Source organism: Tympanuchus pallidicinctus, unplaced genomic scaffold (genome assembly GCF_026119805.1).
Source record: "Tympanuchus pallidicinctus isolate F22 unplaced genomic scaffold, pur_lepc_1.0 scaffold22, whole genome shotgun sequence".
In the NCBI taxonomy this organism is placed as follows: Eukaryota; Metazoa; Chordata; class Aves; order Galliformes; family Phasianidae; genus Tympanuchus; species Tympanuchus pallidicinctus.
In genome coordinates, this window is record NW_026294739.1 from 19,642,052 (window position 1) to 19,661,446 (window position 19,395).

At 41.0% G+C, this 19,395-nt stretch overlaps 1 protein-coding gene across 7 annotated transcripts in view; it reads right to left on the reverse strand.

Moving 5' to 3' along the window:
- LOC128082672 (multiple epidermal growth factor-like domains protein 6) overlaps positions 1-19,395 on the reverse strand; it is a 160,061-nt gene that overhangs the window by 50,899 nt on the left and 89,767 nt on the right. For all 7 annotated transcript variants that reach the window (XR_008207775.1, XM_052687083.1, XM_052687082.1 and 4 more), the window contains one exon: positions 3,715-3,837. Coding sequence is in view for 6 of the 7 variants with exons in the window: in XM_052687083.1 (XP_052543043.1) it covers positions 3,715-3,837 (123 nt within the window). In the remaining variant the exon portion in view is untranslated. The remainder of the gene's footprint in view (positions 1-3,714; positions 3,838-19,395) is intronic.

Here is a 19,395-nt window from a genome sequence, read left to right on the forward strand (position 1 = left end):
CCAGCTGGTTAAACTTTAATGAAGTTAAATTTGTGACATTAGCATAGTCAAGGCACTGACAACCAAACAGAAGAAATGGACTCTGTTACCTTTGGTTATTTTAATTGCCTAATTGGTAGTGAATGCTCAGCCTGGCACATATAACCAAAAATGAATTCAGTACTGAGCAAAATTTTGTGGGACAAAATGCTAATGGAGAAAAGGAGCGTTGTAAAAGATGTGGCATACTGTGGCATAACACAAAGTATCAGAGATCATCAAAATATTCAACAAGAAAGAATTTTGCTCTTGGATGCTGTTTACTTGTGAAGATAGTAACCCACTTCAGAAGTTATCTGCCTTGGAGAATAAGCATAAGTTTCTCATGAGAAAAGGAGAAATGACAAACGGATTTCTTCAGATCTCTTTGAGGGTCATGCTGGTGGTGCCCCAGGGACAGATGGGTCCCAAACACATCACGATGATGCAGTAGGAGGACTGGACTTGCTGCAAAGAACTTGAGTAGTCTCCCATGCAACCTCACAATAAAGTAGCCTTTACCAGGTTTCCAAGTCCTCAAATGTGGGCTGAATATCTTAGAAGAGAGATCCCCTTTCCTATGTATGGGAGAATTCCAAGACATTGAGGTATCAAAATCTGCTTCCCTGAAGTCATTTTGGCACACTGCTCCCTGAAACGTAGGATTTCCAAAAATGGAAAGAATGAGCAAAATAGAAATCTGAGCTGGGTGCATCTGAAATCCTGTCTAAAGGGATCCTTGTTTCTAATTTCTGTAGCGGAGATAATAACCTCCAATAAACAGCTCGTTTCCAGAACGCAGACCCTTTTTATTCTTTGTATGATTGAGAGGCTGTTACATCCTCTAATGCATTCTTCGAACAGACACTCTTGCTATTATGAGCCCTGCTGCAAATGTTAGACCCTCTGCTCAGCTGCACTAGGTTGAAGGAGACGTGCACTGCTCCATTTACCTCTTGATCAGATGAGTGCTCAAAATGTAGAAACTGGAGCAGCAGGCCATGCCAGCCCCATCCCCACCTGCACCTGGGCAGCATGAGCTGTTCATGCCCAAATCCCTGGGCTATAAAATGGTTTTATATGAAATGCTTCCCCCTGTCCTCGTCAGCTAGCATCTGTCTTGTGCTCCAGCACATGAGAGTTTATTATATCCGTTTATTTTCGTTTCCTGTCTAAATAGCTGAAATGGAACTCAATATTCCCTGCTCGGTATTGTGTACATCCATTACCATGATAGCAACTCTCTGTAACTTCCTTCTGTCTCTCCTCTCAGGATTTATTTCTGTTTCTCTTTGATAATTTCTGAGATATTGAGTTGAACGTTGTGTTAAGTATTTTTAATAACTGCTTTTCAATGCTTACATTCCCAAAATGAAAACTCACTTTCTGTTAATGTTCATAGCTAGGAAAACATAAAACTAAGCTTTACGATCAGTGCCAAGAGCAAACAGCTACAGATTGCCCACAGAAGGCTATGGGTGTTATAAAGGTAAACTCATTTAATCCCCTCAATCTCTACTTTTTGTATTTATCGTTCACTTCTCTATCACTTCTCCCCCTAAGCCACATTAGTCATTTTTAGTATGAAATTCCCTCTCTACCAGTGCTGAAAATTAGACAGTTCAGAGAGAGCAAAGCAATTCAAACATCCCGTCTTTCACTTCTGTGTCAGACCTGCTCATATCCGATCAGAGAGAGATGGATTTCTCTCTTCTCTTGTAATTCATACACTTCTGCTTCTATGTAAATATGAGACATCTTGCTTTTGCCTTAAATTAATTTATTTCTCACACCCTTGTGCTTCCTCACGCACTCTCTACCCAACTGAGAGAGCAAAGAAAAGATTCCGACTTGGCCATATTTTTAATTCTAGTTCATTACCAAAATGCTGAAAGTCTTTGTATGCAGTAAACCCAACAAATCTGAAATGCTAAGTTCCTTAAATTAAGAAAAAAAAAGTTATTACTGCAGCCTGAACATGAGTTCATTTTGTGTTCTGGCTGCATCAGTAAATTTATTGCTGTGATAATACAAGAAATAATGAATGACATATTTGGTTGAATTTAAGCACAACCAAGGGAATTCACTGCAGTACAGAAACAATGACAAAACTGTGAGTGAATTGATTCTGCAGATGTGGTCTGACTACACTTGACTGTTCTTCTCAAATTACCTGAAATCAGGCTTCAAAATTCAAACAAATTACGTTCACTTCTTCTGCTGAAGTGACAGAATATTTTCATTATTTTTGCAGAACTTGACAACCTGACTTTTATGCTATTTTAAATGCAATACAAATGAGAGTATGTATATACATATGAGGATTTTCTAAGCAAGATGCAGAATTAACTCTGCCTCTCTCACTTCAGGGCCCGGAGTCCAATGTAAGAAGCAAAACATTTATTGCTAATGGCAGAACTGCTTATCTTCTCAACAAACACAGAAATGACCACTGTTCTACATGACTAGGACCATATAATCCCTCTTCCTACTGTTTTCTACTCCTTGATGCTTGGAATGACGATCAAGAGAAGAGATCTTCAGTATGATATAAAGTGAACAGATTGGTTTGTTTTGCAACTTCTTTGGTTGTTGACTTTCATTTCTTGTCTTTTGTGCCATAGAGAATTACAGCATGGGTTTTGCTCACTGAGCAAAGGAAGAGGAATTCAGTACGACTTGTAACAGAGCTACTAAAACATGTCTGCAGCAGATTAAGACATATTTCTGACAAACAGGAGTGACGTAAACCTTTAAGACAGATTTAAATTCAGGAATGGATGAAAGGAGACAGAACTACTGATGGAACAGGAGCTATCACAAATCCATAGCACCCACATTATCAACCTGCAGCAAGAGCAGAACATCCAAACTCTCATCTTCATTCATATTCATGAGAACCTCCCTTGTGAGCTAAAAAGATTAGCACAAGAAAACATTCCTGTGACAAGCCTTGGAAAAAGAGTTTCCAGCCCACCCCATGCATACTTCTCATTTTGCCTAATGATTAAAATTAAAAGCAGACAAATTTGTGTTACTGCCTTACCTAAAAAATATTAAAAAATTAAATGTACAGCAGAGACTGAAGTGGCAATCAGAAAGGTTTCTTTTTAAGCAGTTCCTGAAAACAGAAAAGACCTCCGTGTGCAAACTTGACGCTACTTCAGTATTTTGTTAGCTTTTTATCACTCTCTTTCCAACTACCAGCCCATAGCACCACATTCCTAAAAGTATCTTCGTTATTCACAAGTTCAGCCTCTGCTCTGGGTCCTCCATTCACTGGAAAATACTGTCAGAGATTCTCCTTTGTTGTCATAGTTCTCAGCAGAGCTGATGGTTTCCCTCTGCTCGTGGAACCATCTGGGAAACCCACAGGACCCGCAGCCCATTCAGTCTAATGGAGATCTCACTTACTGTGGGCCAACTTAAAGCCAAATTTAGGTTGACAACCCCAACCCTTTATTTTGCCTTTGTCACCAAATACACAAGATCTATTCTGGGACTGACTGATCAGAACAACAGCACTGCAAGAGAGCTTTGCTATCTGCTGTTTGTGTTTCTTAAGGAAAAACAGGAAAAAAAGACCAAGAAAGAGTGGAAGAATTTGCAGCAGAAAAGCCCAAGTCTACAAAACCTTGCATTTTTACAAGAACATAGGAGAAAAACATATATCCATGCCTTGCAGCATGTACTCACTCAAGCACGTGCGCCCATCGGAGTGCAGCCTGTATCCTGTCTGACAGTGGCAGTGGAAGGAGCCGTGGGTGTTGATGCAGCCCTGCTGGCAGCCTCCATTCACCTCTGCACACTCATCCACATCTGTAGGAGGAAGAGAAATGGCTGAAATTACCAAACAGCAGAGGCATAGTTCAGTTCTCCTGGAGAAGCATATAGCTTGGACATAATGCAACCACGACGCTCCAACTGTGATGCTGTGTTCTTTTTTTTTTTTTTTTTTTAATGGTTTATTTTGCAGCCACACTGTAAACAGAGCAAAGAAAATTGAAATTTTGATGGTGTTTTTCAAAGTGCCCACAGGCACCATGTCTGTGGTCTCTCCTTTTGAAGCGCTGGCTAATTAGAATGATCTGTGACACCAATGTTTCCTCAGGGGCAAGAGAAGAGTTCAGGGAGATAAGACAGAATTTAAACATGTCTGGGTATGAAGGTATCACTGGTCAAACATTTGGCTACCGCAAAATTATGCTGAAAATAGATTTCTTTATGCATCAGGTCCTTAATCCTATAGAAGGTCTTCTTAAGGATACAAGCACATACAACTGGCATGGCAAAGAGGCGTGCAAGATCAGAGCTCGTGCTCCCAATCAATGAGAGCACAGGCACTACACATTTTCTGTGACACATTTTCTGTGACTCCTGTCCCTTGGGCTTTGGCCAAGGAGGTCAGCCGTGCTGGCTGTGCCATCTCCCATCTCCTTATGATTCCCAGCCCCTCACTGTCAGGGCAGCACAAGAAGCTGAAATGTCCTTGGATCTGTGCTCAGCAACAATTAAAATATTGCTGTGTTCCCAACAGTACTGTCTTCTGCAGCACTGTATCAGCTACTAGAAAGATAATTAACCCAACTGAAACCAGGACAATCAACTGCTGTAACACTTCATCTGAGAAGGAAGACAATGGTGGACAAAAAAGAGCAACAAAAGTTGAATTAAACACTTGAATGTTCAGCAATAATTCACAGGACTGAACTTACAAAAGTATCACATCAGCAGGTTCTGTATATTTTCTGCAACACCACACTACAGTAAACAGCATTTGATTGGCATGTTGATACCATTACCTTAAAAACTGACACAGAAATCACTGGAAATAAGGGCCAGTTACCCATTCCCTGACCTGGCAGATCCTTATCTTGGGTCTGCCCTTTCCTCATAGCCCCCTGGGACAGCAGCTTCACATCCCTCCATCTCACCCAGGGGCAATGCTGGAGCCAAGTCATGCTGACCGCTGAAGATTCCCTCTTGTTGCTAAACCCAAACTTCCCTAAATTCCCCTCTGCACTCTGTATCTGTATCCCCTATTGTGACTTTTTTTCTCTTAAAGATTCACACTGACTTAACATCCCTTTAGATCAACATTCTGAAACCACCTGAAAGGCTTCACTCGTCCAAACAGCTGTGAATGAGGAGAGTGGAATGGAAAGAAAGACAAGAGTGGCTACAAGGAGAGGCCATCTCCTAACTGCTGCTGCAGGGAAGGGGATGGTAGCAGAGCCAGGAATGTGGAATAGAGTGGAGCATGGAAAGGAGAGCACAAAGAGGGGATCTTTCCCCCTGGTATTGCACTCAAGGAGCACAGAGGTCTGGCTTTCATATTTTTGCTGTCAATGTATCTGCTTTACATTTGGCTTTGATGGTTTACATTTGTTACGCTTTTATGTTTATTCCAGTCTAGAAAATCTAATCAAAATTAAATGAAAAAGGAAGTTTTAAAGATGATTTGGAAATGCACGACATCCTGGTCCTAAGGAAACATATTTATCAAGTTAAATTTTAATATTTCACATGTGAATTTCACTCACCTAAAATGAAGTCCTGGTGCTGAGTAGCATTTAAATTCAGACCATTTGCTAATGTGTGCCACTTTTTAATCCTCCTGCTATATTTGTTCTTTTATTGGACTGTATACTATGTACATTTCCTACTGCCTGAAGACATCTGGAATACTTAAAAAAAACCAACAAACCAAAACAGAAGTTTCATTTTTTTTTTAATGTAAACTGTAAACAGAAAATGTTATTCATCTTGTTGGATGTTATGCAGTTAAGAAACGCTCTGCTGAAAAATCCCAGGATGAAATCAAAACCAAGAAACTATTTGTCTTGAGTATCGAAGAAATAAAGTACACAAAAAAGACTCAGAGAAATACAAGAAGGAAGAGGATGAGCTATATAGTTCCTCGCATCCCAGTATTTATACCTCCATTAACTCAGTTACTTCAAGCTTCAATGTATTACCTTTATAGGCTGCAGTCAGCTACGGAGTTTCTCCATGCACCAAACACAGCTTTACATTAGGACATCAGTGCTTACAAAGGAGAAAAAATAGCTAAGATAACCAAAACTAGCAATTACACTTAGGCCCACCTGTTTGACTCTCTTGGAGCATTTTGGTGCCTGGATTTCCAGCACAGCACCTGGACCTCTGCACTGGCCACAGCCCTTCTGCAAACCTCATCCCCAAATGTCCCAAAATGTCAGCATGCCCCCTGCATGGCCAGACCCTTTGCCCACCTCCTTCTTTTCCAACCACTCAAAAAGCCCCTCTGGGGCTTTCTGTGGGAGATCAGCATGGCGAGAATTAAACACTGAAAGATCTTTCCACGTGCTGAGGATATAATGAAGAAATATGCAACAAGCAGCAGCCTTTGGTGCCTCCTACATCTCAGGAAACAACTCTGCCCCCCAGTTACAGAAGAAAAACATCTTCATTATGTTTCCTAGGGAAGCAGGCTGAAAAGCAGAACTAATCTAAATGCTAGAGCTGAATTAAGAGTTTTACAGGTGTAAGCTATTGGCACTTTTATATTAAAATAGCAACACGTGTAAAGGACACACACCAGGGAAGCAACAGCTTACATTGCCAGAAGCATATGAGTGGTGTATGACAAGCAGCCATTTCTTTTTCTGCACAGAAATAACTGTGGAAATCTAAAATTATGAAGTCACTCCACACAGGATTACAGGAGATTGCATCTGTTCAACTCTATTATATAATTAAATTTGGATTCATTTCTACCACAGATCAAACTAAAATACCTATGTGCTACACTGCCTACAGTTACAATTGAGGCTGCTTCTCCAAATAACCTGAATTTCAAGCCACTTTTTCTCTCTTATTTCTAGTTGCCCTGCGATGAAAGCAACTACACTTCCCCTGTTTACAAGGGTGGATAGTGACAGGACAAGGGGGAATGGTTTTAAGATAAGGCAGGGGAGGTTTAGGTTAGATATGAAGAGGAAGTTTTTCAGCCAGAGGGTGGTGAGGCACTGGAACAGGTTGCCCAAGGGGGCTGTGGATGCCCCATCCCTGCAGGCATTCAAGGCCAGGCTGGATGTGGCTCTGGGCAGCCTGGGCTGCTGGTTGGCGACCTGCACACAGCAGGGGGTTGGAACTGGGTGAGCATTGTGGTCATTTTCAACCCAGGCCGTTCTATGAAGACAGAGGCAGAGCCATCCATTGAGATGAGTGGAGCAGTAGATTGAGACTGAGAAGCAAAATGAGAAATCTGTGCCGTCCCAGCACTACCTTGAACATGGAATTATTCTGATGGGTGAAAAAAGCAGAGTCAGTGTGTGAATACCCTACAGTTCACCTGTGAGAGTTTTGGCAGAGATGCACATTATTGAAATCTCCCATTGAGAGTCTCTGCTGGCAGCCCACAGCCTACTGGGGATGCACAGAGATGATGCCCTGACTTACCCACTTATCAATGGGAATGGTCTTATGGTCAAACCAAAAGTCAATGCTACCTGGTGCCAGGATGAAAACTGGCAGACCTCTGAGGTCCACACAGCATGGCTGCATGCCGCCCATTCCCACACCAAAGAGGATGGGGATGCACAACACCAGTTCCAAATGTGGGAGCAGATGCTGGGCACACAAACCCATGAAATGACACATCACCTTGCCCTTTCCAAGGCAGGTTTTACTGACGACATTAAAGATTTTAAGCCTCCACATTTCTAAATGGGGGCTCTGCTAATTTTCAGGGAAGTCTGCCCCCAGCTGCTTTGGCAACACACTGATTTCCCTGCCAAATACCCATTTAAACACACTTTTAAATTGCACTACAAACAATTTAAAGCTGTGTGATTGCCTGTTTGGAATTCAAGGTCATCACATCAGTGGCTTTTGTACACAGCCTGCAGGATTGTTTTTGTATTGCTACTTACAATCTTTAGGAACAGCAATGATCAATCAGTTCCTTAAAAATAAACAGAGAGCAGTGCCAGACACAGATAATTAGTGGACCTCCAATTTTGTTTTTATAAAGAAGAAAAAAACAACAACAAGGTGTTTCCAGATCAATTTCCTGCTAACAAACAGCTTCACTTTTTACACTAAGAAACATAACATGCACAACTAAAGAAAGCCCAAAGAAAGAGAAGAAAATGAGTTCTGACAGCAGAAGGACCAAGCACTGCAGAATTCTCTCCATTCCCCTGACCCTCCTGCTCCTACCAGCTGCACATTACAGTGGGTTTTCATTTGCAGTGCACTAGGCTGCACACCGGTTGGGGTCAGGCAGCACCTTTTGCTATCCCAGGTCCTCTTTGCTTTTAAATCCTTTTTTTCCCCAAGGGAGCTGTTTGGAAATCTCTACAGCCACTACTCCCACAACCAGTGCATCCCCACTCTCACAGTGGTACATTCACATCCTTCTTTCTCTGCTATAGTGACACACATGGAGTTGAGCTGTGGTGCAGGGATAGGATGGCCACTATGTCAGATCTCACAGTGCTTGCAGAAATACTGAAAATTCCTTCCACTGAGGGAAACCACCATACCTCAAAGGCTTCCACAACTGTACCCTTGTTCCCAGATGCCCAAGAGACACTGCATGCAGTTGGAATGAATGACACGTGCACATCACCATTTTCCATTCACCACAACCCACCAGAAGGGATGTAACCAAGGGAAACACAAAATCCTGCTTCCATCTACTTGGAGAACGTCTTATGTCAGTAGTTTTAAATTTATAAAGTCAGACTCTAATTAGAAACAATTACAGTAATTGTTTATAGATTTGATCTTTGCAGCATCATCTTAGAGTTTAGTAAAGTAGGAGCTCTGTGGGTGCAGATATGGTACAGAGAGGATTCAGTGCAGTAGGGATATAGGGAGGCAGGGAGAAGTAGGTAAAGAAGCACAATGAGAAACACAAAGGGGCTGCATTTAACATCACCAGAAGCGCACGAACTGTTTAACCTGGGAATTTTCTGGATTGAAGTTAGCAAAAATCCTGCTGCACTGGTTTGGTTAGTAGAATCCAAGGGATGTCTAAACCTCACACAAGTGATGAAGTGAAAACATCAAACCGTCTTTCCCACTAGTTCACAAAGTGGATTTTATACATTATTTTCACGTTTCTAAGTTAAATAATTTATATAATTAAGAGAAGGGGAGGAAACAGGCTTAATATCCAGTGGTGCATAAGCTGATATTCAGAAATTAATTCTGTGAGAATGAAACATAAAGTGAGAACCACTGTCAGTAGATAATTTTATGACACATTCAGCTCCCTTTAAATCACGCAGTCTCCCCTCACGTCTTGTGCTTGGAAATGCCTGCAATTTGACAGCCAGTGTGAATCCATTCACAAATGTACTTACTATGAAGCGTGACATGATTTGCTCCTTAAGCAGAAGTTTTTAAAATGATCTCCCCTGCTTTACGGCCATTAAAGGGGTTTTGAGGTTTGAAAGTTTGATTCAAGGAGTTTGGGACCTCCTGGTGCTAGAAAAATATTTGTTCAATTTTTCCACTTTGAAGGTTGTTTGACATTAGCACTGACTGTAAGGAATAAAATACAACAGGTTTTAAGTCTAAAGTTCAACAAGAAAAAGCAGAATTCCTGCTAATTTGAATTAAAAACCTATTTCTGTTTCACTGAATCAAACTGAGCTGCAAAGAGAGCAATTTTTGATAGATTTTACGTTGCAAAATCTTCCATGAACTTTCTTTTCTACTTCACCAAAAATGCCATAAATACCTGACAAGCTCTCTTGAGTGGTCCACTGGAAACTGATGTTAAAACACCTCAGTGAAACAGCTTTCAGCAGAGATAAATGTGCTCCTGTAGAGTTAGCTGGGTCATTTCAAACTGCTGCCGCTCCCAGGCTTTTATTTTCTCTCCTCAGGCATTTGTCTCTGCCCTTTTCTGGCCCCTCCAATGGATTATATGAGCATCCATTGTCTGCTTCACTTCAAAGTCAGCCAGGTTAGCTCAAATCACTGCTGAAGCTTACTTAAATTTCAGTAAGTCACAGGTGTCCGAGGGAAGCAACAAAATTAATTAATGGAATAGCTTGAGCGAGTCATACTGAAAGGAGCATGTCAAATCTGATAAGAGATTGGTTAAAAGGGATGGTTAAGAGATTCTTTACCCAATTTAGTCGCTGAGAACCAATTGCTCACTGAATGAGGACCCTTGTTAGTGCAGTGAGTTTTGCACAGTATTTCTTCTTTGCCTGGGATTAAGCACAAAGCACCTATTTCGGCAGGGCTACCCAATTAGTCATGCATGGAAACAAGCTTTCCGTGTTATCTAATTACTTACCTTCCTCTGAAAATGAATGGTATTAGAGAAAGACAGAAGGAGAGACAGAAAGACAGCTTTCTGGAGAAGGTTCACTGACTCTCAGTCTGTCTCCTTTCTTCAGACCTCCCTGCTGAATCGGTCACCTCAAAGAGGGGAATTTTCTACCCTGTGGTTGATATCTTGCCTTATATTTCTGATGTTTTTCCTCATAGATTCAATGACTTCAAGCTGTGATTAGGTTGGCTTTCCCCTCCCATACCCCTAGAACACCAGAGGAAAATACTAAATGAAAGTCATATATGGGACACTAGTCATGTTGGGTAATACATATTTATGCTCAGGTTTGAAGGGAGATGCATTTCTTGATTTCTTGACACTTTTCAAAGAGGGAAGAGGAAAGAGTCATCTCTAAAGTACAGATTGCTCAGGGAGGAACGTGGGGCAGCCAGAGCAGTCACCCTCCATCTGGAGAGACACCTGGAGCACTGATGGATGGAATAATTCACCCAATCAAGTCCTGATTTCAATTTCCTGATCTGTCACTGGCCTTACTGGACAATAAACGCACAAATAAACTGCTGTGAGATGGCATGCAACCTTATTAGTGGGTCCATGGCTGATTTGAGAGAATGGAGTTTGATTTGACAAAAACTCTGGTAATTTGAATTCATTTTGGGGCCTGGTGGTTTTGTTGGTGGTTGCTGTTCATTTGTTTTAAATATTGTCTTTCATGTAAAGACTGACACAATGCAACCGCACTGTGGTGGGCAGAGACTTGTTCTTCCTCACCTATCCTGGTCCCACCATCTCAGTTCACTCCTCAGTGAGGAGCAGATCTCACGGGCAGAGGGATGTGAAGACAAAATGGCCAATAGCTGCACTGCTGATTTCTGCTTAATTTCAGTGCCTGACACACCAGTCTCTCCTGAGATATTTAGTGGTGGTTTAACTCAATAAACAGTCAAGAGCCCTTCATCCACAGTCCTATATACAAACCATATGCTGCAGTTGAAAACTCTGAAGATTGTAATTAGAACTGTCCATTCAATTGAAACAAGGTCAGGAATGAAAACTATTTCAAATTCAATAAACAGGCCATTTGAAAGCATAGATGCTGTGGAGGACAAGCTTAATAAGTTAACTGACAGGTAAAGTTTCATTTCTAATCCTCATTTTGATACCATCTATAGCCTCAGGAGTCAAAACACATCATTGCTCAGTCCTCAAAATATGCAGAGAAAATGAAAATGTCAGCTGAATGAAAAAAAGAAGAAGCATCTGTTTGATAGCTGTGTGAGCCTGCGATATGTAAACTGCTTTGGAGTCAAGCAGCCCTAATTAGAGTTTCAAGGCATTCCTCATTAAATATACGCACGCAGACATCTATATGTGAGCTTTAAGGAACGATTGGGGTCAGATGATTTGAAAGAAAGTCAGGGTATAGAATTAAAGAACACTTGAATTCTCATGGGCAGCCTTCAGACTACACTGAACGCTTGCATTTAGCAGTGAATAAATACTTTCCATCTTCTTTTTACAATGCAAATCTGCACATTTCTCTCGCCTTTTTTTTTTAATGAAAAAAGAATGATCCATTTCTGAATCTCAGATCAAAGTACACGTCACAGAGAATTACAGCCAAGAAGGAAGACTGATAGGGTTACCGGCCTCCGTGCTGGGTTACGCTAATAGATATTTTGGCAGCCAGACCCACTGGATGACTCCAATTCACATCAATATGAAACCCACGTAGATGGACGTAGGCTTGCAGTGACAAACTGCTGCCAGGATAAGTGGCTGCAAACAGTGAATTTGGAAGAGGACATTTTGCCTGTGCACTGCCACAGAGTGGGCTGAACACTTGTGTAACTTCTGCTTAAGAAGGAGGCTTTGATATCACTTGCATCAGAAGGTACAGGGCAGTGCTACTGGAATAGCTTGTGACGTGAGGCACAACAGCAGCAGGACACTTTGTTGTGGGACTGCATCATGCCATCAATTTTTAAAGACAATTCCTCTGCACAATTCAGTTAGGCCATGCTGGGAGATGAGAGGGTGGCAAAGGAGGAAAGGATATACATGAGGAGATGCATTAATAAGCAACAGCACAATGCAGCCAAATTTCTTGTGCGGGTTTGAACTGAAGAGGTACTAAGGAGGTTTGTGTTGGAACATCAGCATCTTCTCTTAGCATGATACGTCAACTGAAAAAAAAACAACAGTCATGGAATAAAAAGGGAGAAAGGACTGTTATGAGAACACCTCTTTTTTGTTGTTGTTTGTAGCAGCATTAATGCACACTTGCTGTGCCCAATGAGCATCTTCACTGCGGTCGGGCACAGAGATGTCTTTCCACAGTAGGTAAAATATGCAAGTAAAAGGATAATGCCGCAAATACCTTCATAATCTGATGTTTCCTGCTTACTGTGCATGCACTCTGCTCATCTGAAACATAAATGCTTATTTGAGACAAACGTCCTGCATGGGTTGGGATGCAGCTTTCTGCCATCACCTGGATAGTCTCATCTTGCTAACTGAGTGGAACAGAAGTCAGTCCTGGTGATAATTGGTTAGGGTGGAGAAGCTGCCAGTCAGATCTGTTTTGTTCAACACGTGAAATGCTTGCAGTGCTGTCAGTATTTGAAGATAGGGAAAGAAATAACACAATATTGAGCTGAGCATATCTCATCCCCCAGGTGAGACCACAGTACTTCCCACACTATTACTGAAAATCCAGCTCACTGAAATTGCTCTACAGCCATTCATTCATTTGATGCCTCCTCAAAATGCTCCCACTAGAGCTATCGTAACACCAGACTGAACTTCTAAAACATAAATTGTCAGCAAGGAAAAGACAGTATATTACAGAGATTTTCTTCCTGACACTATATGACATATGTTAGCCGTGACTGCAGAGATTCCTCCATAAGAACAGGTGAAGAGGCATCAAACATCCCAAAACACTCCTCCACTGACACCGCATCCCTTTTGGGATAGGAACAGTTAACAAGGTGTTCAGGTGGGTCTTTCAAAGATCTGGTATGCACCACCAGCAGGTATATGTCAAGTCAGTCTTCTAATAAATCCCAGATAAAACCCTCAGGTACTCATGTAATTGAAGTTTAAGTAATCCAATGCGATGCTGATCACACTACTGATCTTTTAATAAGGAACTGCAGCCTTCCCAGCAGTTGCTATCTTGCTGACAGTCACGTCTGGATCGCTTCCTCCAGGCCAGTGCTTTGAACAGAGAGGCTGACAGATTTCCGCTCTAGATTCTATCACAAATTGTTTTAAAGTTCCATGTTGTTTTTTTTTTTTTTCCTGGGACATATCAGATAGCTCATAAAATCCAGGCGCATTTCAATAAAAAGTGGGATTTCTGTTATTGTCCCCATTAAAGATGACATTAAATGCTTCTAAAGAGGAATATAAACAGCACTGGGGAGCCGTACTTCTGCATATCTCTGTATCTGCTGCTCATCACTGTTTACAAAGCCTGTAGGCAAAGCTATAGAGAATGCAATAGTTACCCTGCACAATGCTCTCCACTGAAAGGCAAATGTGCACATTTTTCCTTTTATAATTTCCATTTAAAACACGAATTGAAGGTTTCCAAGCCTTGCCTCTCTCCGCAAGAGTAATTCAGGAGCAATTTACATTTTCGATGTGCTCAAAACCAACACCAAGATGACTCATGTGCTGTTTATAAGATGCTTATATTTGCTGGTAAATACCTTGCTACAAACAAGCTATAATTTAAGTATTCAAAACTCTTAGTTCAGCATAAAATTACTAACTGTAATTTCGGAGACCATGAACAGGGCTTCAATTTCAGGCTTGCAAAACTCTTCCTACACAATGGTTCTTGAAAGTATGAGTGTATTTTCTTCTCTGACAGCAGCAATCATTGTATCTCCGTAATTGCAGAACAGATTACCTCGCTTTTAATTCACATTAGTCAGCTGCAACAATACCGTGTTTCTTTCCTTTCCTTTAAAATAAACTAATTATTGTCAATCAGCCCAGTGGAACGTTAACATGCTCCGTAACCTGCCTTTCAAAGGTAGTCACAAATACCAAAAACTAGCTAATATAAACTAATCAGAGCCCTAGAAAAGCCTCAAAATATATTTGTACTGCAGTCTATCATTTTTGTCATATTATTTCTAACTACTTTATTTTGTCTGGACAATAATAGGGCTGTCATGTACTGTGCTTTTCGTCTAACTATTCAAAGCTCTTTGCATCCACTAATTAAAACAGATGAAATCCCTGACTCGTGTAGTAAATACTGCAGTGTTTCCCAACCTCCAATCTTTTCACTGCCTAAAGAGGACCAGTAAAGCTTTGTACATCAGTTGGCACAAAGAGAAGTTATCACAGCAGCATGTTTGACCACCCCCAGCATTCTGCACAAATGAACAGCACTGCATACAGAAAAACCATGAAGGCAACAACTGCCATCCTCCCAGCACTTTACACAACCACTTCTTTCCAAAGATAGTAGCAAGTTATGGTTCCAGACAGTACTTCCACCCTGCTGATAGAGCCCACAGCCAGCTATGAGACACGGTGAGCTTTCATGTGCCATACGGACCTGAGCAGCAGAGCTGGGACTCTGAGCTTGCTGTTACCTGGGAGGCCTGTGCCACTGAGAAACAATTTTTCTCTTTCAGTCTGTGTCAGAACAGTGATCAATAATTCATCTGATAGCTGACACGCAGAACAAGGTGCCAGTTTTCTGTGCTTTATGAATAATACCACGCTGTTTAAAAATCATGCTGTTTTGGAACATAGCAGAAGATGTGCTGTAGGAAACATATTACATATCAATATATAATGCATATATGCGTATGTATATATGTAGAACTACACAAGACTCAAAGCCATCCTTACATAATTTTAAAATTAAACTGCTTGTTGCATTTACTTCATGCAAATGGCTTATTGAAATGCTGCAATTGAATTAAACAGAAACAGTCAGGAAAGAAAAAAAGAAAAAAAGTCTTCCATGGAAAAGAAGAGAATAGGACCTGGGATCCAGCCTGCCCAGGGAGCTGTGTAGGACTCCTGTACTGAAGCTGTTGCTTTGGAGCCCCTTGCTAAGGTGTTGCTCTTGACTCTACCTGCTTGCACCCAACTGGTTAGTGTGAAACTCCTGTTTAAAAAGTGACCAAAATCTTCCAGTGTGTGTCCTTGGCTCCACTAAGCACACATACCCAGGGTAAACAAGTGCACTCTTCAATGGATGTATTTATAGCTGCTAGATCACCTACCTCGAGGGATCCGTGATTTCATTCAGCCTTCTCTGTCCCACAGATTAGAAAGGGGAGATTTTTGCAATGGCCAAACATGAATCAGGAAAAGTGTAATGCAATGCAATTGAAATTCTAAAATGAATTGATTATCAGAGTATCAGGTTCTCTTCCTGGCTAAAAGTGCCACACTGTTACTCAAGATATAGGCTGGAAGTCTCTGGTCCTGTCTGCCCTGCTCGATTCGAGCGCTGTGTTCATCCCCCACCCTCCCCGGTAGAAGAGAAGCAGGTCAGAGCTGAAGTGAGGGTGATTTTGCTAAGTTTAGTATATGATACATTTTAATAAGATGGAAAAGGTTTGTGTGAGTAATTGAGCGGATTAGGTTTGGAGGGGCACACAGAATGAGAGGGCAGTGACCAAACCAACCTGCAGCACTCACTGTGTGCTGTCAGCCTTCAATTAGCAACCCAAAATTCAGCTCAGGTTTCTGCCTGCCTTGGGCTCGCCATTAATCAGGATTCAGGTAATTCACTTTAAAAGTCCAATAACCTACAATTAATGCTACCTTTACTACGAATCCATTGTAATTTTTCCTACTTATTTCTGAGTATATTTTTGGCTGTAATACTGTCACAGAGAGACAAATGCAGAAAGATGACACTATTTGCCTAGGAGAGTGCAACAGCTCCCAGCATCTATCGATCCTGGCTGGCTCCTAATGCAGCACGGGAGTGCACAGGAAAGGACGCTAGAATGACCTCCAGCATTCATTCCTCCAAAAGAACCAGAGGTAAAACAAAAAGAGAAGCGTCAATTTCCAAAAGAATTCCTTTGGAATTGGACATTAAGTGGGCATAGTCTGTAAGTCACAGATAATTAGATAACTGTGGGGCAATTGCTATGACTTTGCTTTATTTCCATATCTCAGGACAGAATCTTGAAGCAGAGATAGATAAAGAGGGATGGGTGGCTTCTGCACATCAAAGAGTGCCTTCACTGGGTTACTTTAAGATTTGGGTTCAAGCTGAGTGGCACTTGTTGCATGTATAATCAAGTCTGATCTATATTTCTTCTTGTAAATTATCATTTCTTTTCCATGTTCTCCTTTGTGCCATTGCACATCACAGCAGTACGAAACCACAAACTTTCTGAAATAAGACACCCTCCCACAGACTGCATCCTCTTCCTCAGTTAAAATAAGTAAATAATTAAGAATAAAAAGGAAAAACAACTACTTAGCATTGCTCTGCAGGTGCACAGTGTTATGTCCTTCAGTTTCTTCACAGGACACAGCAGAAGTGTGATGCATTGATTTGATGGCAGGGAAACCAGTCCAAATACAGAATTAGTGTGCTTATTCTCTTTGGCAAAAAAACAGTATTTTACAAGAATAAGTTATGACCAAAATCTCAAGCTTTACAGATTAAATAAATTCTGAGGTCGCCCTAATAAACACTTTAACAAATCCTTCACCATTCCTTTTAGTCAAGCTATTAACTTCCCTGTGGAAGCAGTGTTTAGAGAGCTCCCATCAGACAAGAAATCATGATAAATGATTGACACCAACAACTATTACATTACTTGGATAAACAGCAGTGGCACTGCAAAGTCACACACGTCCTCTGAAGGTGGCCATTCCTTGAGCCTCTCCTGCAAAGGTCAGGGATCTGCCCAGGCTCTGGAGCTGGGCTCAGCCCCCAGGGATGCCCAGGGACTGGGCTGCACTGATTGCAATACTGTCCTGATCAGTAAAATAAAAGCTTCTTTTCATCAACAGCTAATCATAGGACTTCGTTCATCTGCCTTGACAGATGAGAACACAATAATATAAATAAGAAATGACATTTTACCAAAGAAGGTTAACATAAGGTCACAACATTTTTCGTTTGACTTCTGTAGCTTACTCATGTGTGAAAAGATGCATTTGTAGCTCCAGCCTCAGCACGCTTTACAGATCTGAGCTTGTGCTGATAGGTGAGCTTAAAAATGGTATTAATGTTTAGAAAATAACATTTTTGCTTTTTTTTTGTGATGCTTGAGTAAAATTGTTTCAGGTTGATATACAATACAGATAGAGAATACTATATGTATCACAGAATACCATGTAGGAATCAAGGTTACTTCTGCCCAAGAAATGAGGAGCTATTGCACAAAGATGGAGCCAATTTCTGCATACAAATATGTGTTTTTCCTCCCTTACTCAGACCAAGCTACAACTTTCTGAGCAAATTCCCTCACTGACATCAGCCAGGCTGCCCCCAGAAATATTGAATGCTGCTACAGATGCATTGGACACAGAATAAGGTCTTCAGCCATGTACTAATAAATGTCAAATATTAATTTATTGTAAGATGCAGAGATTTAAATCCAAATCCTCTTTCATCATTAATTTCAACAGGCTGTGTGAAGAGTGAGAGGCAAGCATGAGCTTTATGTCAAAATCCGTAATGCCTATGTGACTATCTGCCAAAAAATATTTCTCTGTCAAATAAGAAAACTTAAGTTCTGTCCATAAAGACTGGAGATTAAAGGTGCATTACAACATGTAGTTAATTAGTCTTGAAAGGCTAATCAGCTCACCACTTTGGTTGGCATTTCCATATAGATGCATATGCCTTCATCTTACTGTAACTGCCTATTAATGCCAGTAGCCCTCACTGAAATAAGATGTTACATACCGTATATGAATCACATCTCATTCCATAAGAGACCACAACCAGTGAGAAACATTCCTTACAAGTTTTGGAAGGGGCACAGCATGGGGTACCCTGGGTTGTGGGGCCCTTTCCCATACAGCTTTTATAGAAAGAACCACCCCAAGGCCAGGTTTGCTGAATCCTAACTGCAGCAACCTTTTTTTTTTTATTTTTTATTTAAGGATGATGCTTGTTTGTACCGTTGTCTTGTTGATATTCTTGTAGCCTTGTGTCCTGTGGACACCTTTGATGACAAAGAAGGTTGAGATGCTGAGCGTCTCAACTCCTATTAACTGCCCACTGTCAGATTCGGCTCTTGAGTTTCCTAACACAGCTCACAAAAAGCAGCTATTATTGACTAATCAGTAATACAATTCATTATGTTGCCAGATTAGTGAATTTTTATTCACCATTCTCCTCCTCAATGTTAAACAGCTACAAATAGCTAACAACATTTCTTTTTTTTCTTTTTCTTTTTTTTTTTTTTTTTTCTGGTAGTAATTTCCTGACATCTTTTCTTTCTGTCAGATGGATGCTCTATTTTGTTTCTGAAAAACAAGATCAATCTTTGCACTAATAATGACCTACTGAATAAAACCTACACTTCTTCCATGAGCTTTTGTAACAATATGCCTTGTTTGTACTCTGGCTGACAAAAAACCCACACTCTACAGCAATTGATCATTTCAGTTACCAGTGAAATAAAACCAACCACGAGACAGATAATGGGAGCAGAACAATAGAGCGCAGCCATTTAATGCTACAGTTTAGACTAAGAGCTGACATAAAGCACAGCAAAGCTATAAAAAAGAATGTAACTACCCAGAATGACTATCAGCCTTCTTCCCCCCAAAACGCTGGCTAACCTGAGAAACTGCTTTGCCCTCATCTGCAAAAAGAGCCCTTTGAGCACTGCAGAACCATTGCATCAATAAAGCACCAAGTCCTGAGAGATCAGCACCTTCCAGCAACACGCACAGTATTTTTGGGAGCTCGTGTTTCCCTCAACCTCTGAGTCACTTACATTGCTAAATCTGATGGCTACGAGTTTGCTGAAAGTGCCTTGCTGCAAGTACAGCCATATGCTCCTTGTTGTTACCTGCACCACAAAAGTTCAGGTGCAATTATCATCACT